Below are 27,993 nucleotides of genomic sequence, written 5' to 3'. Positions count from 1 at the left end.
TAGCAAGTTGGTATAAATGAAAGCTGAAGATCAACATTGCTTTTATTTAGAAAGAAATGTACACACGCTCACATCTGTGTGTGTGCGTGCGTCAGCAGGCATGTGCTTAGCGTGTGCTGTGCTGGTGTGACTTTGAGAAGAGCGTGTGTGTGCTGGTTCACAGTCAGGAGAGGAGCTGCACCACTGCGGGACAGAGGGATGTGGATGGGACAGGATGTGTGCTGCAGTGTGCGAGCATCCCCTCTGCTCAGATTGCTGAACATTTGTCAAGGCGCCTGCAGACTTGAATGGTGCATTGCTGCTAAAACACAGTGAGGCAGTCGGCGCGCGGCACGGCTCACCTCCAGGGAAGGGTCCCAGGTGGGCGAGATCCTCCTCGGATGATCCAAAGATTAGGAGGTCTTTTCCTGGAGAAAGGCTGCTCAGCGCGCACCAGAGGATCACAGTGAAGACACATTTATATCGTTCTTACAGGGATTTGTATACCTTTGTCTTTACCAGAAACAAAAAGGAACACTGTGTGTGTTGTATTCATCATATCAACCATAAAACCACAGAATATGTTGCGGTGAGTTTCTGCTACGTGCAGTTTGTTGTCAGAAATCGACCAACGTGTCTGAGGTGCAGCATCATTTGAGTAGAGGACAATAGAAATGATGAATTATTGACTTTATTGTCATAAACTGGGTTTCCTCTGTTTCCTCTGCACTGAGATGGCCTGGTTATGCCGGCGGATGGAGCAGCAGACGGGCAGAGACACAGAGCTCATCCTGAGGGTCACAGCCAGAGACACAGTCAGGAGGTGACTGGCACGTCTGTGCTGGTAGGAGATGGGCCATTCTCAAGTCACACAGATCGTCACAGAGCATCCAGGAAACAAGCCGGTCCTTCTGATCCATCGCAATTGTTTGTTACATGGCGGACGCAGTCTCTCACAGGGTTTTTGCCTCTACCAGACAAGTGTGGGTCCACAGGCCCAGCATGTGCGATGAACAGCAGTGACGTCTTCCTGCGCTGAGTAAACCTGTGAAATGTACATCACATCTTATCATCTCAATCACTGACTGCTAAAGATAATGGAGCTGTCCTAACCTGAGGTCAGGGATACATTTCAGACTCACTCTTGCCAGTCTACATCCTCTGTGTTATTTAAACTGTTATAACTCACATATTCTGAGAGAGCGAGCACCGTGAGAGTTGTTTGTTTTTACCCTTCAGAGACACAAAAGCACAATTGTTCTAGTTTGCATTCATTGTGGCTATAAGGATGCACCAATCCCACTCCTTTCCTTTGCCAAGATTATTTTTCACATTTCATCTCCAGGTAGGAAGTCATTCAAATCAACTTTACATAATTTTAGGACTTGCGGTGGATTAAAACTGAGGTTGGTGTTCCTCTCTGGCTGAAGGTACCTGATAGCAGAGACACTGTATATGGATAGGATTTAGGAGACTCTAACTGCTGGAAATGGAATATTGTTTACAATAATGTTTTCTATTATCACCTGAAATTATGAGTCATTGTGTTTTCATTGCGTTACATCCTTTGTATTCACTGCATATTTGGAGGCCGCCATGTTGCACACTGTGATGTACAGTAGACCAGGGCAGATGGACCAAGCAGCTTGGAACTCTGCTCTTTCAATCAAGCAATCTGAAGCTACTCAATGCCACTAAACTCCACACGCTGCTCCTTTAATGAGCTCAAAGTTCAGCACTGATATATATCCAGTATTTCAGATTGGTCCATCTCTAATCTATGCAAATTATATGTGAAGGAACCATCTGCAAATAAATTGGCTCTGATGTCAGATCACAACATCAGTGAGTATCAGCTCCAATTCACTTTTTCCAGCACCAACAAACTGAAAAGCACGTCATGTGTTTTAGTTTAAATAACATTAAAAGGTAATCAATGTCTGTTATTGTCAATAAATTCCATGGAACTTACCGAAACTAACACTGAATTGATTTGTCTCTGAGTATCGTCTTGTATCCATGTGATAGTGTCCACAACAGCAGTGTCCAAAAGTCAGTGATAAGACACAGCATTATCATTTAAGATAACATGATAGTAATATTTGTTACTAAAATAACAAATATAAAAACCTTATTTTTTTGAATCCTTTACATATACTGGCCCAAAACCCTACACTTTGCATCTGTAATTGTTTTCTAATACATTTTATACCAATTCTTCCAGGCTACTTATAATTGTTTCTTTTAATTTATGACCCTGTCATCATGCAGCAAGCATCTCAGAGTGTCTGTCCTGGAGCATGTGTCAGGAATCACCCGGGAGCTGCTGCTGCTGCTGCTGCTTCTGAAATGCGTCACAGGCAGATACACAGACAACAACCGGCTTTTCGGGAAGAACCTATACGTCAACTATCTTTGTCCCAGTGCGCTTCACCTGCTTTTTGACAGTAACAAATAGCAGCTGTGAATGTAGGCCAGGAGTCAACGCACATCTCCGGATAACACAAGTTGTTGTGGAGGATATATATGCAACGCTCCTCCAAGAACCTTGGAATGCAGAACACAATGCAGCACGGGGGGGGGGGGGGGGGGGGGGGAACCAAAATAAAGAAAGTGGCTCACCAGCTCTGCAGAAGAAAACAGCTCACAAATAACACCGGAAACTATATTCAGTCGAGTTGAGTTTGCTCTGCGAACCTCGATTCACTTTTTTCTATCAAACACCAGGTTGTTTTCTGCTTCAACACCTCACAAACACCAACACTGTATCATGGCATCTCCCTGTAACGGATATTTTTCATTAAAAACAGTGAGTGATTTTAGTTTTCAGGGTCACGTGGCCATTGTGTTGAACTTCCACTGAGTAAGGACTTACAAAGATTAATATTTACAGGTTTAATGAAGCTGCTTTACAGCTTAATGGGCATCTACATCCTACTGCCACCAGATAAGACGCACATCATGTCCCTGAAAAGTATTTACAGACCCTTTTTACAGAGTGAATCTTAGAATATCACATACAGATGCTTGACATTGATATCACGAGTCTGTAATCAAGACCTCCTCCTGCTTCCTGTGTCTCCTCCAGTAAAGGCTGATCTGTGCGTTGTGCTCTGCTCCGACACGCCTGTAGAGAGCAGAGCGACACTGACAGCCGACAGAGCCGCAGCCCGCTCCCCACAACAGAGCAGCCAGCTGTCAGAAGTTCAGCTAGCTCGCCATCACCTCACTCCATCACACCGTACTCCCTCTCATACTGACGGAGGAGCTGGTGACTCCTCGCACTCACTCATGCTTTTCATAACCAGCTCTGCCTTTCAGAACAGGAGCTTTAGTGTCACGGTGACTAATGTTGCAAACGAGTCTTTGGTTTAGAAAGGAAAGAGAAAAAAGGATTTCCTCGTCAGTGGAATAAAAAAGGAAATCAGAACCATTTCATCTGCCGTGAATTGGAAATATGAGTGAGTGTTTGTGCTTGTGTGCTGCTTTCAGTCACACAGCCGCACAACCCCGTTTGACCTGTTTTGTAGGTGACGGTGTCTTTTTCACTCCACTTGGCCTTGGGAGGAATCTGCCCAGGTTTGCAAAATGAGGTCAGCGAAGAAGCCTTGGCGCAGTGAAATCAGCCACACACATCTTTTCTCTAAGTCAGGATCTCGAGATTCAGGCGACCTCGACACCGGGTTGACTGAACGGAGCTCGGGGAGAAAGGTTTGTGTGAGGCTCGCCTTGATTAAGTCAATTGTATGGAAGCCTATTTCTGCCAGGGAAAAAATAAAAAAGATGAACGCCAAATCAAAATGATGACATAGTAAATTGAAATTATAGCATTTGATGTCATGTTTTGAGTTACTAAGTAATTCATTTAAATAGGTTATGTATTTTGAGATACCAATTGATTATTTTTGATATGCTAACTCATTATTTGAGATACTAAGTCATTAATTGGGGATAATAAGTTAATATGAGATAGAAAATATAATTTAGTTGAGTAAGAAAGTCTTTATTGTGAATGACTAGGTTGTTAATTTGAATAAGTAAGTTGTTATTTTGAGATACTAAGACATTATTTTGAGAGAGCTGATCACTCTTTTGAGAACGTTTCTCATTATATGACTTATAGGATTTATTTAATTTAAAGTGGCATAAATAGGCTTCCATACCTTGTGACTATTTTTCATTGGCAATGTCAGGTTTCCCCAGACACTGCGACTCATAACCACCGAATCACTAATGCTCATTAAAATCTCTGGTTTAACATCCCTTCAGATTTTACAGAAATAAATTGCGCGACGCTGTAAAACCCAAAAGAGACGACGTCTTCACAGCACCGACAGATTCCGAGGCCCGTGGGTCGCTCGTCAGTCGAGACGCTTCTGGTTGATCGAGGACGTCAAGAGAGTTCGTCTGAATTGATGTGTAAACCAAGCAAGCTGCTGACCACGTGAATCAATGTGTCTATTATCTCTTCTGCGCAGATCAATGGAAGCAGACGAATGGGCTGTGAATAGCAAAAAAAAAAGAAGAAAAAAAAGACCACATGCAAACTCACCTGCCAATGTTTAGACTGGACTCCATTATCTGCATGTGTCAGGACTGGCCGTGCTTGACAGATAGCCTTTTCCCCCTCAGATGAGCACTAACTCAGCTTTGTTGCACCTTGTGCCTGATAAGACGGAAGTCGATGACCTGCAAAAACAACCAACACCTATTTAGTTAAACATTTATTATCAACCGCAGTTTTTGTTCCAGTCATAACCATGAGTGAGAGCTGTGTATGTTTGTATTGAATGAACTGCTCAGATGACTCAACTCCACATCTCTACTCTCACATGATCTATGAGCTTTACCACACATTCTGCCCTTGGCTGGGCTAACAGGGGACAATATTAGGAAGAGTGGAGAGCCAGAGGCGATGAGGTGACAGTAGCCAGGTAAAGCATACGGAGGTAATCTAATAGGACATGTAAAAGGGCCCCTCCTCATGGCTTATTCATTTCAGGGGATGCCATTACTGTGAATGGCATGGGCTGTGTGAGGGATATGCTGGCGGGGGCATTTTCCCTTGTGTCATAGAGTGCAGAGGAGAGGACAGATGCTGCACGGCTCGGCACACTGATGCAGCAGCAGTGCTGCATGCAGATCTTTCATGCAGGAGAGTGATGCTTCACACTCAGCTGATTACAGTTTTTTGTGAGATGCACAGCTAGGATTCGTACTGACACTGAGCTTACTGATTCAGTAAACTGCACCAGCACTGATGTGTCTTATAAGAGCAGCAAAGCCCACAAACTAAAACAGGTAAACGTACATTTTGTCTGGGGGGGATTCAGGGTTAATGTGAGAGGCATGCAGCTCTTAATTTTGCACCAGAGGATAAATGATCCCAAGGTTCAACCGGGGGCCCAGGCAGAACAAAGTCATTCAAATAATACAAAAAACAAAAAGCCCCACTCCTGCAGTGAGAAGCAGAGCGCGCGCTGGGCTGCACTGCTGCAGAGAGCAGCCGAGATGCTGATACGTCAAATGCACACAATTTGAGATGGAGCAGCCGTGCTCCATACGAGGCGCATGCAGAGCAGCGCACCACGTCATCACTGCGAGCGGGGGAACGTAGCGCCGGGTGCGCTTTTTGTGAGGTGAAGCTTTTTTGCAGAAAGAGAAGTTCAACCTTACTGGCTGACTAAATGATGGATGATCTCACTCTCGCCGAGTTGTGCAACGCGCAAAAGACAAATTTGGTTGGTCAAGACATTTCTATGTTTTAGCGCACTGCAGAATAGCACCAGTAGAGCAGTGCATCTTGGGTAATGAAAGGCAGGTAGATTAAGGACATTTTAGTGACATTCACCTGCTGATTTTCATGATTATTGCTCATAGGTCATAATTTGTGGGGCCAATCCAGTGGTTTACTTTCTGAGGTTTTTTAAACATAACTGGTTTAATTATGGTTCCTAACAATGAATCATAAATCACTTTCCTTCTTTTTTTTAACAATAAAACCTAGCGATATAATTTAGATTTAGCAGCGGTGATCAGGTCTTTAATCTTTCATGGACAATTTCAAATCAGTTTTTCCAACTCATTCCTGGAATAAAAAATCCATCCAGGCATTTTAAGAGGAAATTAGATTTCAGAGATATCATGACAAGTTCCAAGGCACAAGGGAGCACATGGCCTCTCTGAGGGGCAAACTATTCCTCATTGAGGGTTGAGCACACTCATTTCTCAAAGCGCCTTTTGCTGTGTAGTGTGAAAATTAATAAAGGAGTATGGAGAATAGTGTGTGTGTGTGTGCATGTGCATGGAGGGGGTCTCTCTTGTGAGGAGTCCTTTACACTAATGGTCCTTTTTTTTGGGGGGGGGGGGGGGGGGGGGGGGGGTTTGAGGAAAGCAAGGGAGGGGAGGTTTGCTGAGGAGGACAGGGAGGAGAGAGGGGCGGACTGAGGATGTGCACACACACACACACACACACACACACACACACACACACACACACACTGACCCTGGAGGTTGCATTCCCCTTTAAAAGTCCCATCCCACTCAGATACGCAGAGCTCATGCAGGATCTGCTGCGGCAGTGGGGGAACACTGCTGAGCTGTGCAGTTTGTGCTGCCAGCAAGCGTGCAAAGAAGAGGAGGGGGAGCGAGAGCACGCAGGAGGAGGAGGAGGAGGAGTGAGAGGGAGAGAGGGAGAGGGAGAGAGAGAGTGCAAACAATGTCATTCTGTTCAGGAGGCAATACTGCAGTCAACTTGGCCGCGCCATGGAAGCACATCACCAGCGACCAAGAGGCTCAGAGTGAGTGCAGAGAAGTTTTCCTCCTCTCCTGTCGGGGTGCGATGCCGTCCAAGACCCATCTGCAGGTATGTATCTATTTCTTCCCTAGTCTCATTTACCTTTAATGCTGTCTCCTTGCACGTCTTCCGCTCTGCATAGACACTCCACTTCTTAAATCAGCCAATAATGTCGGTTTGCATGCCTGCAGTGTTGGAGCTCCCGGCTGCTTCCGTCTCATCAGTTTCAGCCTCCTCTGCACCAGCAATAACCAGGCAGCCAGCCAGCCAGCCAGCCAGTCAGTTAGCATTCGGACTCCGCAGCTCCCTCATCCATGTTTTACACATGGTACAGGCTTGAAACAGCAGCCGGCGTGTCAGATAGCGGCTGTTTAAGAGGACTCGCCATTTGAAACAAGGACAATAAGTAAAAAACAAACCAGAATGCAAAGTGTTCCCTCCACTAAAGGAGATTTCTAACTGCGGACTTTCCTTTTAGGAGAGTATAGAGAGTCTTTACTTTTCTCATAGTCGTGGGGTTTTGTTTAGCAGCTTCTATTAGTTGTGAATATGATGCTGGAAACCGGTAGGAAGGATTTATTGTGTCAGTGGTCCTGTGCTGAAATGAGGAGATGAGAACGCGGCTGTAGTGGCCTGCATGGGACAGGGGAGCTGTGGTGCAGTCATGAAGTTGTGCTCGAGCTACCAGGACTTTTAGGTTTATGAGCAGCCGTATGAGAGGCAACCAGAGCAACGTGCAGCTCTGTGAGAGTCTTTTTGGAGGATTTGGCAACAAAAAAAGAAAAACAGCGAGAGAGAAAGAATATTCAGCTGTTGGCGTATGAGTTAATTCGGATAAAAACAGAAAGGAAAAGGTCTCCCCTCTTTCAGTGAGTAATAACTCTGCAGCAACGGGATCTCAGCAGCTCTCCGCTCTAAAAGTAAATGTTGCCACTTTCATTTTTTATACTACATTGCATTGCACATGCTTAACTTGAAGCGTTTTCAAGCACCAGGTAAAATATCTTTAAAAAAGGTTCATTTAGAAGTGTTTCACTGGTCAAAATGTGCTCTGAACCCAGTCTGGGCGGTGGGGGGGGGGTGGCGGTTCGCCCGTATGCAGGCTCAGCCAGCTCTGGGTTCACCTCAGGTAACTGGGCTAAGACCTTGAAAAAGCCGGCCCTGCGTCGTCAGCTGGCTCTTTGTGAGGCGCGAGTCCAGAGCATCCCTCCTCCGGCCTTTGCATCTCTCCTCACTGCAGGCGGGCGGGCGAGTGAGTGAGGTTGTGTGTGTGTGTGTGTGTGTGTGCGAGGGGACACATGCAGTGATAGGGAACTGCACTAAAGGGCCGCGCCACATCCGGAGCCTGACATCATCTCCCAACATCTGCAGTTCTCCTGCTTACACTCTCACCGAGGGTGGGTGCTGCACTGCCAGCAAACGAAATTGCCGCACTCACCTGATGTTCCTTGCACCTCGCTCCTGCCCTCCCCCCACCTCCTATACCCTCTCTTCCCTCCTCCTCCCTTGTCTCCGATTTCTCTACTGTAGTCTCTCTCTCTCTCAGAGGTACAGTTGCCCAGCGCAGCACCTAACCAGCATGCTTTGCACCTCTGTGATGCTGTAACCCCCCCACTTTTTTTTCTTTTCTTCTCCACTTACCCCTCCTCTGCTGAAAAAGTATGCAGCACATGCTCTCACTATCCTCCTTGAGCAATTTGCCTGAGTGAATAGAGAGAGAGGGAGAGAGAGAGGGGGAAGAGAGAGAGAGAGGCATGAGCCAGTGAGCCAGCAGCAGCCATCCTGCAGTGTCCTGCAGCAGCTGGGTTCCTGCAGTGCTGGCTGGTAATAGTACAGATGCACAAGTGCACGCACATGCAAACACACGCACACACACACAGAGATGAACATGAGCACATCAAGAATATCCTTCTCTCTCAGACACAGACGGTCCTTATGTCATGTGACACACTGGTGGGAAACGTGAGGCAGAGCAGACGGTGTCACTCTGGACCGGACTGAGCCGAGTTCAGAGACACAGAAATAGAAAGACACACACACACACACATAGACACACACTATTTTATGCTCCACAGGAAGGCAATGGTGAGATTAGCCGTTTTGCCCCCTCCACACCCACCCACCCCCCGCAATGGTGCATTGTCCCATTCCAGTTCCGATGATGTAATCAATGCAGCAAGCCTTGAATTTGCTGGGCTAGGGGTTCCCTCCCCCCCCCGTCCCCTTCCCCCCCCCAACCTCAGGGAAATGATCCAGATGCAAGCGAGAGGCCTTCAAGCTTCATTCCATGTCACCAGGAAGGAGGACAAATAAATTATAAACAGTTCTTTATGCAAATTCTTTGAGCTTTAAAAGAGCAGAAAATAATTCCGCCTGAATGGCCTAGCTGCTTAATGATTGTCCATATTTCACTCTCGTGCACACATATCGTCGGGCGCTTCCATAAATTGAGAGCCAACTCAGTTGGTGAAACTACAGCTGGCTCTTTGTCCACGGCGTCTGTGTTAGTGCAGTGCCGCATCACCACGGCCAATAACTGAATGCAAACTATCTGCAGGCTAATCTCCGGCTCTTCTACAAAGTTGCTCTGCTTCTCTGGCCGCTGTCAGAAGGGAGAAGACAAGAACCTCTGAGCAGAGCTAGAAGGGAGTTACTTCTCGGGCGTCACGTCATAGTGACTTTGCTCTTACGTTGATAAGGTCATCAGTGTGTTGACGGGCTGCAGTGAGGAGCAGCACCAGTGATGCACGGCTCAGGCAGCCAGACTCAGGCCATATTAGCAGGTGAGGTTTTTTATTTTTTTTTTTTGCTGAGCTGGTTCCTGCCGCTGCACCCAGAATCTGCCTAGTGATCAACTTCCACTACAGCAGTGATGAAGTAGCATGGCCCTGTCTCTAGCATCCCAGCAGCTCTGCATAATTAGCGCTCATGAATGGTGTTGATCCGGCTGTTAGCGTCCAACTGAGCAGCACACACGCATTCGTATCCCAGATCCGTCAGATCGAGGATTCTTCCCCGGCTGCATCAATAAACTGCTTTTAAATTCAGGTTTGACATCAAACGTCCCAGCAACAGGAAAATAATACTGTGTTTCTCCATATCTTTCACCCGTGCTTTCCCTAAGATATGTCACACTCATTTGTAATTGATGTGACCTACCTTGAGTACTGTACAGGACGATTTGATGAATCAGCGGCTTTCATCAGTATGGTGTGCTGGTGCCCGGTTACAGCTTCTATAAAGTATTCACTCTGCAGGGTTAAAGAATGAGCAGGTTCACTCGCTAATAAGAGTCTGAATGAAAAGGGGAATACTTTCACTGGATGTGAAAAAGACATTAAATCTACTTTACGGTTAAAGCAATAAAGACACTGCGAACGACTTCCGCTCGCTTTGACAGAGACGCTGAAAAAGGGAGAGGAGATGGGGCCTGCAGCAAGACCGTGATTTCGATATGATTTATGACATGACTATGGTGATGTGGCGAGACAGGGCAATTCATAAAAACTAAAGAAAAAAAACCGAAACTCCTCGACACTTTCACAATCAGCTGCCTTCAGCCCTCACATCCTCTTGGCTTTTTGTAACTGAAACCCGTTCGTCACACAACCTTAACGCTCCGTCGCCCAATAATCCCTTCCTGCGTTTTTTCAGAGTTGAGACCAGAAGCTGGTGCATGCTAACCGACTGGAGCAGGCTGAGTCATGCTGGGTCTTTTCTGGGTTTCCCCCCTCTCTGATCCTCTGCTCCTCCCCCCTCTGGCCTAGGAGCAGGCTCACACACCAGGTCCGGCTGTTGGTGGTGCGCTGGAACATGCCTTGACTTGTTGTGCTGCCTGAGAAGAGAGAGAGAGCCAGAGAGAGAGAGAGAGAGGCAGCGACACAGAGAGTGAGAGGAGACTCAGTTTGCCAGGCTTAAGAGGAGAGCCCTGCAGCAGCCCTGGACAGACTCCTCTCCATGTCAACACTCACTGAAGACGATCGTGGATGGAGGAGCGCCACTGTCGCCTCGGGTGAGTGACACAAACAAGCTTCCGACATAATGTTGCAGCAGAGCATGTGTGTGAACGTCAAGGTTAATTGTTGCAGCGACAACTCTCCTCTGACCAAAACTTCAGGAGCACTGGTTAGTGTGGGGGGGGGGGGGGAACTCAGAAGGCCTTCAGATCCTAATGACGGCTGAAGGTGGTTAATGAGGCACAATGTGAAGTGTGCGGCTCTATAGAGCTGTGACGGCGTCCAAGCCGAGTCCTGATGCTGGATCCACGACGCCATGGTAACTCTACAAAAGGTTACCAGCAGATACACCCAAACACACAACAGGCCTTTTCCACCAAGGTGAACCTGGAGCCAGGGCTGATTCAGAGTTTAAAGAACCCAGAGCCACCGAACAGCCACGTCATAACGTCACTCTATACGTCTCCCTGCACATCAACAACTACAGAGAGAACAAGGACACGCACTTTGTCTCCTCCGGGCCACACACGCACAAGCATTTATTAAACAAATGGTGGTCACAATGTTTGGATTGGACATGTGTGCCTCGACTGCGGGCCCGGTCACACATACGGAAATGTTTCAGTGGCGAACCCTCGGCTCTTGTTCACTTCCAATCCTGTGGCGTGGCAAATCGCAGCGTGGCTTCACATCGAATTCCATCTGGGTAAACTTTGACCGGCCATATTTGCTTAGCGTCCACATTATTGCGTTATCGGGCCTTTAAACCAGTTCTTTCTCCTAGATCAGCAAAGACTCAACAATCATCGTTTGACCAGATCTTGATCCTCGTAGAGCAGGACTGCGGCTGATGTTATTATATATTGGTCAATTTCCGTCAGGCCTCCAGCCGGCCGCCTCTCCCTCCTTAAACCAAAGAGATTCACACGTTCTCGTTTCTCAAAAGCTAATTTGCAGAGAGCAGATTTAAATGTCTGGCAGAAGATTCATATAGGTCTGAGATTCAAAAGAAGCATCATTATAGTGTCTGAGGCTCGGAGCATCATTAGATCAAAGAGACTGTGCATAGATGAGCAGATAAAGACGACTTTATCTGTGACACATGTTAAAACTACAGTGACACACTCACGAGGGCCTGTCACAACTCAAACACATTAATGACTCAAGTGAGTCAAATGATAATAATTAAGTGTCCCATGCACTGTGGTCTGTGTGTGTGTGTGTGTGTGTGTGTGTGTGTGTGTGTGTGTGAGTTGCCAAGCAAGGCGATAGTCACTGGGGCAGGTCTGTATTCTGGTCACCAGGGGATGTGCACTCTGTGCGTAGGACTCAAAACCCATTGATTTATTAATAGAGACGTTTGAAACACAAGACTGATAAGTGAATACTGATCAAATAAATACTGGCTCCTAAAAGTAAAACAAAAAGAGAATAAAAGGAACAGAAGAAGTGTCATGAACTGGGTACTACTACTTCTATCAAGATGAAATACTTTAAGGGTTTTATTTAAAAACTTTAACTTGAAATCAAATACACACCCTCGTGGTATGTAAACCTCACGAGAGACTAAACCCCAGCGCCAGGCCTGCAGTGTGTGTGTGTCATGTGTAGCACTGTTCAGAAACATGGTCCTACAGTAAATACTAATGTCATTGTTGGCCATAAGATGATTAGGTGTGTGGAATGGGAGCGGGGCAGGAGAGCGGGACTGTTTGAGGTTCTGTTAGCCGGCACTGCAACACTCACCGAGGAGAGGATGTGAAGTTAAGTGTGGAGGGTTGCTGATAGCAGGGTGAGTCGGTTTTTTTCCCCCCGACAGCAGAAGGATGCAGTGTGTTCAGGATGTGTAGGTGGGTCTAGGACTGGTGTGTGTGTGTGTGTGTGTGTGTGTATGCTGTATGTGTGCAAATGTGTCTGTTTGAATTGTGTGATAATAGAAAATATATACGCCGCTGTTGAACAGAATTGTTTCCTGTAGGTGGAACATGTCATGAGCTGTTGACTCATAAAGGAGCGTTGCTGATGTAACCTCGGACATCTTGGTAACTTAAACTGCTGCTGCTCGAATTCAAACACTGTTTGTCTAATGGGATACATAACATTTCACACATGTGAAGGTATTTATTAAATCAGAGCTGATTCAGTCAATTAGCTGATATTCACAAATCATCAACAACTACAGTATAAAGCTAAATATGGTTTGATATTCTTCCTTTCCTAATTCAGATTAACATTATATTTTTGTGTGTTTTGACTTTTAAATTAACAAAATATTTGAAGGTGTCACATTATAAGACTGCTAGTGAAAAAATAATCTGCACATCAATCAATAATTCAAACAATCCTTAGTTACCGCACCACAAAGATTTTTATGAAGTTTATTTTAATAGCCGCACAATCATAATGTCCCTATGCTGTGCACGGCTTTGAGAAAGAGGAACACTAATGCATTAGTGTTCATGTTAGAGCCATCTTAATGCATGAGATTTGACTATAAGGTATTTACATACATGTGTGTGCCTTTGTGTACGTGTGCAGTATTACATTTTTTATGATTGTGTTTATATTTAATCTTTTACATTATGGATTCAATAGGATAGGAAAATAGGAAACTAACTAAAGTATTATTTCTTCAGAATATGTAAAGTAAGGTTAATTTAATTAAATTTAAATTAAACGTTTTTTTAAATATCTATATAAAAGCCAAAAGAAGACAGATCAATCAATGATGAGAACAATATTTGGTGACATCACTGATCATGTTGAAAACAGAAGTCTAAATGGAGGTGTACTAAACATGACTTTTAATCTGGCAAAGCTTATCTTTGCCAGATTTTGTGCTTCCTGCTTCCCGACTAAAATACTTTCATTATTTTAATACATCCACTCCTGGAACACCTACTCCCCATTCGCTTTCTGTTTGGCCAAGAAAGATATACTTCTGCCCCTAAAAGCTGAGCCCAGCCTGAGGCCTGAGACATATTTGTGGGCAGGTTTGTGAGTCGAGGCTCGTCGCTGCTGCTGCTGCTGCTGCTGCTTTGCCGTGTGAAGCTGTGAGGCAGCCGCTCGTTCATTTAGCAAACCGGGTGTTGTTGCCACTGGCATTCTTCAATCCTGTATTAGGGATTACATCAAGCCCTGAGCAGGAAAAATTCCTGTCATCATGTGCTCAGCGAAGGCAGCGTGAGGCTGCACCAATAAAACACAAAGAGACACAGACGCAGCTGTTGGGTGTCTGAAAGAAGGGCAAGCCGTCTCTCTTGTTCGTCTGAGGACATCACTTGTATCCGTGACGTGCAAGACAGGGACAGACAAACACTCGGCGCGTCAATATGTGTGAGATTTTACTCACTGTTCTTAGTAATATCTGAGGTGTCTTAGATATCAGATGTGGTCAATTGCTCAAACCAGCACAGAGGCCCGGAATTTTCAGTTATACAACCAAACAATGTGTCATAAAAGACATGGAGGACCACAAATAGCCTCGCTGTGGATTTAAAGCTACACCAGACTGAGGACGTTCGGCCAACTGTGTGTCCCTCCCGACCCTTTCTCGGTCTCCTCCATGATTCCCTCTCCTCCCTCATTTGCTGAGGACTACAGTACAGATCGCTCTCGAGTGTCCATGCTGTCCTGACAGCAAAGCACAGTCCACAGGGACAGGACAGTATGGAGCGGTCAGCTGGCTCAAAATAGCACGGGCAGCCAGCAAAGGCAAGTGACAGCACTGGGATTTTAGCTGTTACCCGTTTAGTACCATTAACACTCTTTCATAATATGGCCTTCGTGTGAATGGAGGCGCACACTAATACAAGAGAGCTGAGACAAACATCTTTTTTTTGTTGCAAAATAATGAGTCATGGTAAGTCTATTCTTAGTTTGGGGGTGTTTGTGTGTGTCCAAGTTGTGTGCACCTAGAGTGACGCTGCACCAGTCTTGAGAAAAGCATGAAGGATCTGTTTGGGAACAGGCTTTGGGTCACTTTGGGCAGAGGAGCGCACACTCCCCAATGCATCACAGTTACATAAACGCAGAGGAAGGGGGAGCACAGAGCCTCCTCGAATCAGGATTTTAGAATTTTAGAATTGTGGGATTTATTCTAAAATCGACATCTTAATGCATCTGAGGAAGATGGGTTGATTCCATGAACCACATGTTACTCAATCATTGTTTCTTGCTTCTCTTACAGAGCCTGTTGGCAACAGGACCACACCACACCACCAACCACACCCCCCTCCCCCCAGGTGGGTGAGACCGTTGCCTTCCAGCCACCACCTGCACCACAAAGCCGGGCATGAGGAGCGTCGATCGTCCCCGGTGCCAGACTCACAGGTGGAGGAGAGAGGGAGGCAGGCGGGGGAACGGATCTGCTCGGGCGCGGGTGCTGTGGGTGTTTCTCTGGCAGTGTCTTAGCTGGTTGTTGTGAGGAGTGAGAACGAAGCAATCAGCAAGTATACTGCCGCAGAAACTCTTCGCAATAAGTAGGCCCTGGGACCGCAGCCATCACCGGGAGACAAAAATTGAGAGGGAGGAAAGAAAAGAAAAAAGACCTAAATCGGCACGGTAGCAAACAGGGAGCCTGCTGCTACTGTAAGTTTGTACACGTGTGCTGACGCAGGAGGAAATAACTCAGGAGCTGAGGACACGTTGGAGAGAGATTGACCGAGAGCATGACCCGCTTTGTTTACAGCCACTTACACATTTACTGTCTGATCAATGCATCAACCTTCTGCACTTTGGTCTGTATTTTTATGATCCTCTGCTGCCATCTTGTGTCCGAAACCTCCCAGCATGCATTTCTTCAGCAAACACTGCATCAATCGGAAAAACCCATGTTGCGTTTGAAACAACCTAAAATCCCAGTCAATAAGAAACTATTGCTTAGTTTACCATGATGTGATTTTTCATATATTTCAGTTGCAGATGCCTTTTGTTTTCTTTAGACACCTTCCTGTACATTACCAAAATAAATGGTGAATGTGTATTAGTTGTAGCCTAATCATGTCTTCATGTCACATAATCAAAACTGTACCACCCTAACCCAATAAATACAAGTTACAGAGACAAGTGTTATGAATCTGATTTGTTTGTTTTCACAGTATATGTGTGTTTTGCAACTAAGGAAAATATGATGATGTACAAACTGAATTGTAAAACCACATGTGAGGGTGCAGATGAGCCAAAACGGCCAACTTCATGCCATGCCAGGTGCACTCTAATTTAGTCTCACAGACACACACGCACACACGCACACACGCGCACACGCAGCTGGACGTATGCTGTGCTCCTGATTTATGATCAGAAAGATATTTTCTCAAGAATCACAGAATCGTTTGTTGGTCTGTTGTAAACACTGCAGCTTTGTTAGTCCTCTGGGACTCTGATGATAAATGCAGATGAGTGTGTGTCTGCAGCAGACTGCAGGGAAAAGACCTGCATGCCACTGCATTGCTGCAAACACACAAAAAGAAGCTGGGGCCATTGTTTCTGAAGGTGTAGCAGTGCAGGAGCAGTAAAGTTCTGCTGCCACACAAGGTCACTGGTTTTTATGGCTTTAAATCTCCCTACGCATCTTCCTCTACTATATCTATGTTCCTCTACTTTTTGGCTCTTTGGTAAAACCCAATAAAGTTTATCAACTGTGTTCACCAGTTCACAATACAACACAATGCAGGGGAATATAAAAGACCTAACTGTTGATAGTATACTAATCAATGCTAAGATTATTAGTCAATTAAATCAAAATCAATTGCCAACAATTTTAAGATTTAGTTTTTTTACCCTGAGGATCTATAGCATTGTTTTGACTAAATGAGAAGATATCACCTCGAGCTCCGAGAAATGAATGAAATGAAAAGGCTTCATTTCATTTTGAGATTTTATCCCGCAAACCATTTTTAATGAATCATCAAACGATATATCCGTAACGTTTGTAGGTGTTTACCTAGTTTACAGCTTGATTTACTGGTTTCCAGTTGCCTTTAGTGGTATTAACAGTAACACTGAGCTGAGATTTTAAATTCCCTTAAGTGTTTTAAAGATGAAAAATGACCTGGCACTGGCACCATCTAATCTTTTAGATTGTCTATCAGATAACGATCCCATCCGCTCGCTGAGGTCACTAAGTGCTGGTTTGTTGAACCTGCTGCACTCAAACTACGAAAAACACAGTGAAGCAGTTTTCTGTGATTAGAACTCAAGAGTTGAAACATACTCCCACTTCATATCAGAACTGCATCCTGTGGCAGTGCATTTAAACAAATTGCTCAGAACTCATTTTTAGGATCTTGTTTTTATTTAAATATACCCTGTCTTTTATTTTATTGTTATCTTAACTTTGCCTTAATTAGATTCTATACATCTTATTGTTTTAACATCTTTTTACTTTTTTTTGTGTTTTGGTTTGCTCTGTTATACCTTGAGGTGTATTTTTTATTGAGTGTGCTATAGAAATAAAGTGTATTATTCTCATTTGTTTAACAACTTCAAAAGGTGATTATATTATCATTTTAATGTCTTAGCTCATCTTATTTTACTATTTCTGTCTCTCTGTTTCTCTTTGGCTTGTGATTAGTGTTTATGTATTTCCTTGTTACTTCTTTTACCTTACCATTTTATCATCTTGAATTTTACGTTCAGCACATTCAACACAGAGAAACTTCATTGCTTTCTTTAAGAGCTGACTCAGACTTTTATTGTCAAGCTTGAAAAGCAGTGGGCCTGTTCGTATAAAGTTCCAAGTGCACTTTATCCTTCCATCAAAATTAAAATGTAATAGACCTATTCTATACTTCCCTGATTGAAATAGCACATGCTTGAAATTATAATATATAAGAAACTATATCTGTTATGGAATGACACATAACAGGAGCATTTCTTAAATTGGCCTATACCACGCCTGGAATGGAAAACAATATTTCAACATACTGCCATCTGTTCTTATGTGACAAACCCTGATGTAATAGTTTTCCCAGGGTCACATCAGCAAAGTCCATTAGAAGCCACAAATAGATATTTACCAGTCTGCCCACCAGCAGCTGACTCCAACTTCTGCTTTGGTTCCGGGTTGACGCATCGAGGAGGCGGGGAGGAAGGAGCGAGGAGGCGGGGGCAGGGCTTAAAGGCTGTAGGGGAAAGACTTGTTTGGCTACATGAAAAACTATTAACTAACTTTGTTGAGTCACTTGGCTCGACTGGACCCCGAGTTCAAAAAGTGTCCTGGCCTGGAAGGAGACCAGTGGCGCGCCAGTGTTCATCCAAAGCGCGCACCGTGATGGATTAGTGCGCACGGGGACTGTTCCCAAACAGATGTCCATGAGGTGACAGCAGCTCGTAACCACAGCACAACAAACCATGGCGAGCGGGAACGAGACAGTTGTTTACTTCTCCGAGCAGGTGGTCGTGCTGTGCTCGTGCGCGCTCTCCTTCCTGGGCTCGTCGCTGATCATCCTCACCTACGTCCTGTGGGCAGATTTACGCACCACCCCCCGCAGGCTGCTGGTCTTCCTCTCCTTGTCGGACTGGCTCTCCGCCGTCTCCTACGCCGTCGGAGTGTGGAGCGTTTTCCGCAGCGACTCGCTGGAGTGCGTCGTGCAAGGAGCCGTGTCCACCTTCGCCAACACCAGCTCCTTCTTCTGGACCGTGGCCATCGCCGTCTACCTGTACGTGTTCATCGTCCGGTCCAGTCAGAGGGTCGCGGACAGCCTGGTGCTCGTCTTCCACCTGGTCAGGTAACAACGTGGCCCCGGATCTACATCTCTCTGTTTCTGTGTCTGCACCTGTGCTGAGGTCAGTCTGACGTCACAAGGTGAAGTTTGAACCGCTTTTAAAGGCTCAGTGTGTAAGGTTTAGGTGAAAGGGTTTTACTGGAAGAAACTGTATATATAAAATAATCCTAGTGATGTTTCCAGTAGTGTGTTGCATCTGAATTGTACAAATTGTAGCTGCCTTTATATTTAAATACTTTATATTTACATCATAGCGGTTCCTGTCTACGGAGGCTGCCATGTTTGTTATAGTAGTCAGAAAAGGACAAACTAAACACCTTTTTGAGTTTTCATGACAACTGAAGGCTGCCACAGGTTCTCCTTCATGTTTGGAAGAGGAGGGTGAGATGAGGGGTCTTCAGCTGCAACATGAAACTTCATCACTGGATGTCAATAAATTCTACACACTAAACCTTTAAATAAAATTATCTATACAAATATAACAAGGCTTCATTGATGCTGATACAGGTAACATGGTAAAGATTTGTTCTTTAGGAACTGAAGTCAGGGTCACATGTCACACCAACATCCTACTCACCAGGTCATCCCTTGTTACTGGTGCCTAGTAATGGAGCTGAAGATGGACACACTGAGAAGGTTCCGTGCCCCTTAGTGTTTTTTAACATGTATACCTTTAGCTGTTTGGTTGCCCTGAAGCGTGACAATCAATCCCTTTTTGAAATACGTTTCATCACTGAATTCACGGATAGGCTGGGCGGGGAAGGATTCACCCGTCGGAGCCTGGGGATGATGGGATGCATTTGTTGGCCACATTTGAACGAGCCTGCGAAACGGGACAGCCTAGTCGCCACTGCTGCGGCACAATTGGTTCTTCAAATGGAGCCTCCGAAGGTTGCAGCACCTAAATTAAGTCACTGCTTATGCCATATTTCACCCTGTGTGTCTACGGTAACTCAGAAATGACAAATGAAACACTGGTTCTGTAGAGAGCCCCAAGCTTTCTCCATGAAGTCCAGGTTTTTCTATACGTTTGGACGGGGATGGATGAGGCCAGGGGTCAGGTGACTGGTATTCAGTTGGTTGCAACCTCACTGCTTCATTGGCAACTTTAAATCTTACCATGTGGTCTTATGGGCTGTTACATCTTGTTTTTCTTCAAGCACTTCCTCATATTTTGTCTAAGCCACAAAAGTAGTTTTGTTTCATCTGAGCCTCCTACCACCACCCATCAACTTCCATTTGTCAGAGCAGCTTTTACCAGACATGGCGCTTGTAGTTCTCTCAAATACAACGGACCAGAGAATCTTTTTCTCTCAAGCTCTGAGAACCTTTTCAACACCAGTTGGCAAACTCCAAGCAGGCTGTCTTATGTCCTTTACACAAAATGGCTTCCATCTTGAAGTTTTTTTTTTTTTTTTTTTTTTAAGTTAAAGTAGCTTTATTGTCAATTTCTTAACATGTTCAGAACATACAAGGAATCGATACGACGTGTCCCACTCTCCCACAGTGAAACATATAAAGTGCACAGGCACAACAGATAACACAAGACATTTCCTAATACTAAGTAAACATACAGAATTGTTTAAGTACAGCAGCATAAGGTTCTCTAAAAGTGTAAACGTAGTGATTAAAGTGATAAAGTGCAACAGTACAAGAGACAGTTTGTTGCAGAAGTAAACATACAGAATTTGTTTACCACTCTGTTATAAAAGGTTTTGTATTGATGCATTGCTGTTGACATGGTCGTCCTCCCATCTCTGCAGAGGACTCTGAAGTAGGCTTGGCCAGTATAAGGTTACACAGTATCCCACTACCACTGTCTGTGTGGTTGGAGATGCTTTGAAAGAAATAACCTGCCAAATGAGTTGAGTGTGCCTCACACGACACTTTTGTGCATCATGTGACATCTCCTCAGAAAAGAGGATTAGAAAAAACACATGGTGAGCCAGGACAAGTTGTTGTTTGTGCTGTGTTTGAACTCTAGATTTGATCTTTTTGTGTTGATAGATGTTAATGTTTGCTCTTCCGTTTCTGATGTTGTTCAGAGAATAAAACTGGTATTGCATTTTTGCTGCTGTTGGAAAAATATTAAACCTTTTTTTAGCTTCTTTCTTTGCAGAAATGCATCTTCAAATGCTTAACCACAAATAAAGCATGTACAGGGGCTGCCTGCAGGAGCTCAGAGACAGGATCTGGGGGTGGGATGAAAACATTTCTGTTGCAAGAAAGAGTCTTGAGAGCCACAGTGGCCTTTTGTAATTCTTCAATGAAAAACCCACCAAAACAGCCAGGACTCTTTCTGGAACTAGCTGCAGGGCCAAACTGAGCAATTGGGGAAGTAGGGCCACGGTAAAAGAAATGAAAGAGAAGCTGGTGGTCACTCCTGCTTAGATCCAGAGATGATGTAAGATATATCGGTCACGCTCTAGATTTAGTTTTTTTTACCTCTGCACCAGTGATAGCCGGTGGCAGTTGACTTTCTGTTTGCGGGTTGTTAGGGTTCAAGAGGGGTCCCACAAAACCATTTATTGCCTCAACAGCGCATTTTCATAAGAATGCCTCAAGTGAATCCTTTCAAATTTGGCACAAATAATCACACGCTCATGGATTAACTGATTAGAAGTCATGGGGACCTCATATAATTGTGAATGCAACATGTCTGGAACACCTGAGTATGTTTGATCCTGGAACTGCACTAGTCGCCGAGGCACACAACCACAGAGCGGCAATTCTAGTTTATATGGATTATTTATAGTAGAGGGATTAATGACCAAAATTGCAATTGAATCTATTCAGAATAAATCCACAACACAACAAAGTGAGGGGCTCTCAATGGTTTCAGAGGCCACCGTAAGTATATAAGTGCTACGCTGTGCTCAAGTGTCTGCAGCTCATAGTGGAGATGAACACAGATTAAGTGACTCAAATGCAGAGAGGAGATGTATTCGTTATTTTCACAGCGGGGGGATTCTGAAGATCCTCCCATTAACATGCAGTTTATCGCCTTCAGGGAAAACAAGCTTTTAAATAACAGAACTGAAAAATCTCACTTAATCATCACAAATTAAAAAGACACAGGTTTCATCTTTACTTTGAACTATATTTTCAGAATGATTGGATTTTACTACTGAATTCATGCCTCATTCTAACTTTTAAGCAATAATAATATGATGTATAAAAAGAAAAAACAACATTTGGAACAGCAAAGAGGAGAACACTAAAGAACATGTTGGACTTGACCTCACATACAACTGCGTAAACAAAAATAACCGAAGAATAGGAAGGCGGTGAGGGAGGGCATGTGTCCCACAGTCCCAACATCCAGAGTTCAATCCGTTTATATGCAAAGTCCGGTTCAGCCTCAGAAGCCCAACAGAGCATCGCGACCAGAACCCGTGGCAACTGGGCTGCGATATCAGTTTGGGTTGGAGAATCGTTACAGCCCTATATTCTATCATGCGTGTCTTGCAGGTACAATTGCTATTACATAAATATTATACATCAACTACAAAATGTGTTAAAAATCTCAGCTGCACAACTCCGTACGATGAAAGGAGATGTCATGCATCAATATTTAAAGAGTGTGATAGGGTTTAGCCAGCCTCCGTCTCGTTTTAAGCTAGCTTTGCTCTGAGTCAGCACATCCTTTGCATCCACTGGGCGGATACAAGCAGGAAGCTGATTCCCCTCTGGTGCAATGCACACTATAATGAATCTATTCTTGGACACAGCAGCATTTTGACCCCTATTTCTCAACACAGCGTTTACTATGGTCAACCTATTTATGTTTCTATGAATTCCCAAATTCCCCATTAACCAATGATGACACACATTAGAGCCATTCATAGTATTGTATACATAACATGCACACACAGACAAACCAGGCCTCGAGCAGAGTGTGGTTTATAACGATCAGCAATGCACGGCTATAAAGATATAGGATTATTTTAAAGTGGGTTTTTTTTAGCAGAGAGGTTCTGCTTCAGGGGGAAACGCGTTCAACAGTTCTGCTTCTAAAAGAGATGTTATCAGTCAGTTTCTAACCACTGTGAACTCGGTAACACACAAAAGCCTTAAGCACCAGATAATCCATCACATGGTGTCACATGAACTCAACACACATTTACATACGAACAGTGCCGAGATGTTTTAACTGTGGGATCTTGACCTTATTGTGGAAGCTGTATTTCCTTCTCCGTTTGGTCCAGCTGGGGCGTTCCTCTGATCATCACCGTTGCAGCCGTGAGCCTGAGCAAGATCGGCTATGACGCGTCCGAGGTGTCGGTGGGCTGGTGCTGGGTCAGTATCCACGCCCCGGACCGGGTCCTCTGGATGCTGGTGACGGGAAAGATCTGGGAGTTCCTGGCCTACCTCACCCTCCCTGTGCTCTACATCCTGATCAAGAGGCACATCCACATGGCGGTGAGGAGCAAACCAGGTTTCAGCCTGAGGGTTGGTTTTACTTCCTGCAGAGTCACTACTGCAGCTCTTCTGACGAATGGAATCTGCATCAGCAGCAGAATCATCAACATATTTTATTTTTCTCCCTGCATGTTCATTTTGTCTAATATGCATAAAAAAAACCTCTCCAGAGTTTAAAACAATTCTATTTTCTATATTAAATGTACAACATTAAATGCTTATTAATGAAGTAAATTATATAACACATCTTCCAGCCATGACTGAGCAACTCTCTGATTATGTTTTTTTAATAGTCAAAAATAGAAAAAATATTTACTTTTAAAAGCACATGTGAGTCTGGGTCACCGATTTCTTTTCTCTCTCATTCAGGTAGGTATAATATGTCATGAGAAAACTAAAAACGTTTAATTTAAGTCTCAATTTACAAGTTATTCTATTTTCAGTTTGTTTGTTTGTTCCCCCAATGCTGCAGGTTTGCCTAAAATAGTTGTGGTTTGGAAGATTATCGGCTATCCTCAATGTCAGATCAAATTTTTACATTTTCCGTGTGATGCAGCACACTGCCCTGTCAGAGTACCGTCCCATACTGGCCACCAGGCCTCCATCCTTCTCCTCCATGGCGGACACGAAGCTGACGCTCATCCCTGTCATCTTCATCGTGCTGCGGATTTGGAGCACCGTGCGCTTCATACTGCTGCTGGCGGACTCACCAGTCAGGCAGCACCCAGTGCTGGTCACTCTTCATGTGAGTGTGCACCAAGGTTCTTTTAAGGCAATGATGTCTGATTTGAGGAGGTCTGTGAATTTCCTGTATTCGAAATTTTTTATTCTGCAGTTTACCTTGGCGGTTTTCACACCTCCATTAATAATTGGATATTTTTGGATATCTGAAAATAGCACAATAACTAGAGTCACACTTAGACAGCGCCCACCTCCACCAAGGCCCTACAGCCCCATTTATAAAACAAATTGTATCTTCTTCAAATTGCACAAACTCGTAAATATCTGTCCTCTAAACATGCTGGATATAGTTTTTCATCCAGAGCAATTAATTATTCTTAGCGATGAAGAAAAAGGCTTTAAAAACATCCTAACGAAAGGTTCTAATATTTTTTGAATATTTCATCGATGATAATGTTTTTTCTACATTTCCAACCCATTCAGTGACGTTTTACTGCTACAGATTAAGATTAAGATTAAGATGCATTTATTAGTCCCGAACACATGCACAGACATGCACCGGCACACTCATGCAGGTAGGGAAATTTAACCTCTGCTTTTGACCCCTCTGGTGCAGGACACACAGAGCAGTGAGCGACCATGTACGGCGCTCGGGGAGCAGATGATGGGGGAGTAAGGTGCCTTGCTCAGGGGCACTAGACAGGGCAGGGAGAATCCTTTTGGATTTTTAGACAGATCAATCCAGGTTCGTCTTTTGTTGTCTCTCCGTGGAGTCGAACCAGAGACGAACCAGAGACCTTCTCTGCCCATAGTCCAAGTTTCTGCTACTAGACCACCGCCTCTCCACTACACTGCTCTCATTGACTTTTAACCCAACAGGGTATCGGCAACACGTCGCAGGGAGCAGCCAACTGCATCATGTTCGTGTTGTTTACTCGACCAATCCGCACACGGCTGTGCTCTGCGCTCTGCTGCTGCTCCTCCTCCACGTGTCGAGCGGGGTCAAAGCTCTCACAGGAGCCCTCTCACACGCTGCTGCCGGACCAGGAGGCCTCCACACAGAGAGAGGAGGACGACACCAGCAAAGCCGGGAGTCAAAGATGATACTTGGTTCTGTGGAGGAGAGGACGGACACAGTTTGACATAAAGGAAGTGACGGGTGGCCTCGTCCTCGCTTCACACTGAAACTCATTAGAAGCAGGAGCCTGCAGAGCGGGTGGGGGATTCTGCAGGTGCACGCACACGTGTGTCACATGGCTGCACTCTGGGTGATTAGGCTGAGGCTGATGTGATGACTCTGCACCTGCACCAGCATTTTTGTGTTCATCATCCAGATTCTTTTTGTACAGACTTACTGTACATCAAAGTTTTTATTAGTTTTTTTTATTTCTTTTTGCATATTTTGAAAAATGGTTCACATCCTGCACACATCACTGAGGATTCAGCTATTGTGTTTATGGAGGAAATGACATTTTAGAGATAATGAAAGAATATAAACCAAAGCATTATCAGTAAATGTGATTAACATACTGTAAATATGTTTAAGATTTTTATTGTCACTGATTGAATTTGTATGTTATGTGTGCTCAGTCATGAGTAGTTCTAAATGCACTGCTTCTGGGGCTTCAGTGGTCTTGCGACACCGCAACATGAAACACTCATCTTTTTCTAACAAGATATTCAAAGTATGATGTTGAAGTTTGATGGATAATCACTTTTGCTACTTTTTTGTAACTTAATTTTTTCGAATAAGTTTTCCAATATATATCTAATTGGACTTTGGGTGTGTGCAAAAGTACTTTTATGTGTTAAACACGCTTACATCTGACAATCAAGAAATATATGGGTATGATATGAGCACCCTTTTCTGTCAATTCTATCAAATATATAAACCAGAGTTGCATTTTCTTGATATCTTATTTTTATTAAAAAAAAATTCTCCATTTTTATATATATAAATATATATTCTTGCTTAACCTGGTAGTTGCACCATTTTTCAGGCAACGTTACTGCTGTCATCGTGACTCAGATGTCTGAACTATCATCACATGTCATCCTTCCTCCTCGAAACCCGAGGCTTTCTCATGAGCCTCACTTCTCCTTTGACCCCTCCGGTCACCAGCTCCAGTTTGCCAGACTTAGCTACAGGCTGATTGGATACCAGCGAGGAGCGCGTGAACTCCATGAACCCCCAGGGGGCTCACGGGGCTGCTGGAACACACACATCTTACACACAGGGCCGCTGCCTATAGCTCCTCCAGCTTGGTGGAATGCTGTCAATGTTGTTTACTGAGCTGTTTCTGAGAGATAAGCTGCATTCAAATACGTTTCATTAAAGTTTGTTGAAAAAGCTGAGGAGGGAAAAAACGTCTCAGTGTTGACCGTAAATTTTCTCCCCCTCAAGTGAACATTGTTTGCTTGGCGCTGTGAGGGCAAACACTTCCTGTGTCACGTGTGTTGAGTCACTTCGCTAAGTCATGATTGAGGAGCTGGTGACATCACAAGAAACTCATGTTTTTGTTTTAAGCCCAATCTCGAGCTGTGGTTAGAGGAAATAAAAAGGGCGCAAATAATGCATCACTTGTGGTTTGAGGGACGTCAGTGTCGATTTGGGTCCGGGCTGAAATATCTCACCAGCTACTGGAAGAAGTGGGAAGAAGGTTTATTCATGTTACCCAGAGGATGAATCCTGTCGACACTTGTCATCCTCAGGTTTTGAGCCAAACATCGCAACAGGTGTTTGGTGAATTGTTTTGAAATTTGGCACTGTCGTTCATTTAAGATTTAATTTAGCACCAACATAAGTTTATAACCATTTACCGGCAGAACTAATGACGTTCCCATGCGCCCCACTATGCTTTTGTTTAGGGTTAACCATAGTCTGTATATAAAGATGGACGACGCGTCCCAACTTCTTCCCACTATCCAGAAATATAGCCCAAATATTAGACAATTATTACCGTCAAAAATGATGGTTCTCCTTGCCGTAAACTGGACACTGACACTGTTCAGGCTCTATAATCTTGAGCTCGGTCCCGGAAGAAATCTGTGATGTCACCGACACCCGCCTCTCGCTGCAGCCTCAAATTCAGACGAGCTGGTAAACGCCACCGTTCCAGTTATTTGATTTTGTTTATATTTTACCTTTCCACAGCTGTCGAACTCTTTTGTTATCCAGTTGTCCATATCTTTTTCCAACAACGGGTGCGTTTCAGTAAAACCTTGATTTTACTATATTGCTACTGTCTGTTCTTAACTCAAGACATTTTTTATTTTGTACGACAAAAGGAGAACACATGCTCGACCAATGGCAGACAACATCCTACTTAACAATGTTGCCATACTGCCCTCACGCGTGTACATACAACAGCTAGATGGACAGGAAGCAGAGAGGAGAGGAGACAACCTCACCAGATAATATTTTTATTGTTATTATATTATTTTTGTCTGAATGGCCATTTTTGTACCAACGGAAAATGTTCAAAACTGCTTGACTGAACTGGCAGTGTGACTGTTGATTTTGTCACTGTAGAGCTAATGGCTTCTGCGAGTGTGTGCGGTGTGTGTCGTCCTGTGTGAATGCCTCATGTGTAACAGATGAAAAAGTGTTTGTGGAAACTTTTCTTTAAGTTATTGTTGTTTCACTTGTATGTATATGTTGGTTGTCCCAAATTCTCTCCCAACACGACTGATATTTTAACTAACATAAGTTGCTTTATTGTCAACGATTCACTGATTAAAGACGCAGCCCTCTCAGTTTGAAACTGTTGCTTTGTCTGTTTTTATACAGGCCTCATTTAATTATTATATCACTTCTTCAGTTTGGCGTTGTTCAGTTCATATACCTGATGTGTTTTTCTTTCCTCTAGTGTGTTATATTGTAACTTTTTTGTGTGTAGAACTTGTGCAAAGTTAAAATCATTACTCGTCCAACTCATATATATATTTCTCACAGGAAATCTCAGTGCCAAACATTTTTGGAAATGTGAACTCTTTGTTAAACTAAACATTTATAGATCTATGCTTTTCCCAATATTTCTTAGAAAGTTCCCTGGAAAGAACCAAGTAAGTTGGTACTGGGGTCAATGGGAATTATCCATAAATATCTGCTGGATTTAATTCCTATGTATCACTTTATTATTATACATTTTATTTCTGATTATTCAATGATTACGCTGCTAGTCTGCAGAAACATTTTGTAGAAGCTAACCTGACCTGCTGTGCACTGACCTACAGTGTATGGCACAGACCCTGGATTAGGATGCTATTGAACTGGAATGAATTATTTGCTAGTGCACTGATTTAAACCTGAGATTAGTGTCCGATCACACATTTATTTCCAGGAAAGCTCATGTCAAGAGGTAGAAAAATGCATCACCAACATTCAGCATCTTAACAGTTTGAGCCCACTACCTGAAAAGAATATCTGAAA

The 27,993-nt window shown here is 44.1% G+C and overlaps 1 protein-coding gene and 1 long non-coding RNA gene across 3 annotated transcripts; one reads left to right on the top strand and one right to left on the bottom strand.

Annotated features, from left to right (window-relative positions):
- Positions 1-17: 17 nt before the first annotated feature.
- LOC133956565 (uncharacterized) lies at positions 18-17,889 on the bottom strand. 2 transcript variants are annotated; one of them, XR_009921160.1, is made up of 4 exons: positions 17,751-17,889; positions 8,417-8,476; positions 4,532-4,668; positions 18-1,024 (listed from the first exon to the last, which is right to left on the bottom strand). It is a non-coding gene; the product is annotated as an uncharacterized LOC133956565 (long non-coding RNA). The 2 variants fall into 2 exon arrangements; XR_009921159.1 differs by lacking the exon at positions 8,417-8,476 and having other exon boundaries at positions 17,751-17,887.
- A 195-nt stretch (positions 17,890-18,084) lies between these two features.
- Positions 18,085-27,317, top strand: gpr157 (G protein-coupled receptor 157). Its single transcript, XM_062391711.1, has 4 exons — positions 18,085-18,461; positions 22,667-22,880; positions 23,437-23,625; positions 24,441-27,317. The coding sequence occupies exons 1-4, from the start codon at positions 18,085-18,087 to the stop codon at positions 24,663-24,665; spliced, it is 1,005 nt and encodes a 334-aa protein (XP_062247695.1). The 3' UTR covers positions 24,666-27,317.
- The last annotated feature ends 676 nt before the right edge of the window (positions 27,318-27,993 follow it).

The sequence above is a fragment of the Platichthys flesus genome, chromosome 7 (genome assembly GCF_949316205.1).
Source record: "Platichthys flesus chromosome 7, fPlaFle2.1, whole genome shotgun sequence".
Taxonomy (NCBI): domain Eukaryota; kingdom Metazoa; phylum Chordata; class Actinopteri; order Pleuronectiformes; family Pleuronectidae; genus Platichthys; species Platichthys flesus.
The sequence above is the reverse complement of the archived record's forward strand: the minus strand, read 5'-3'. Positions and strand labels throughout refer to the sequence as shown.

Bases quoted from the DNA above. Each gene is read 5' to 3' on its own strand.
- gpr157 (XM_062391711.1), top strand. From the start codon at position 18,085: ATGGCGAGCGGGAACGAGACAGTTGTTTACTTCTCCGAGCAGGTGGTC. The intron at 22,881-23,436 runs GTGAGGAGCAAA...CGTGTGATGCAG, and splicing joins AGAGGCACATCCACATGGCG to CACACTGCCCTGTCAGAGTA. The intron at 23,626-24,440 runs GTGAGTGTGCAC...TTAACCCAACAG, and splicing joins CAGTGCTGGTCACTCTTCAT to GGTATCGGCAACACGTCGCA.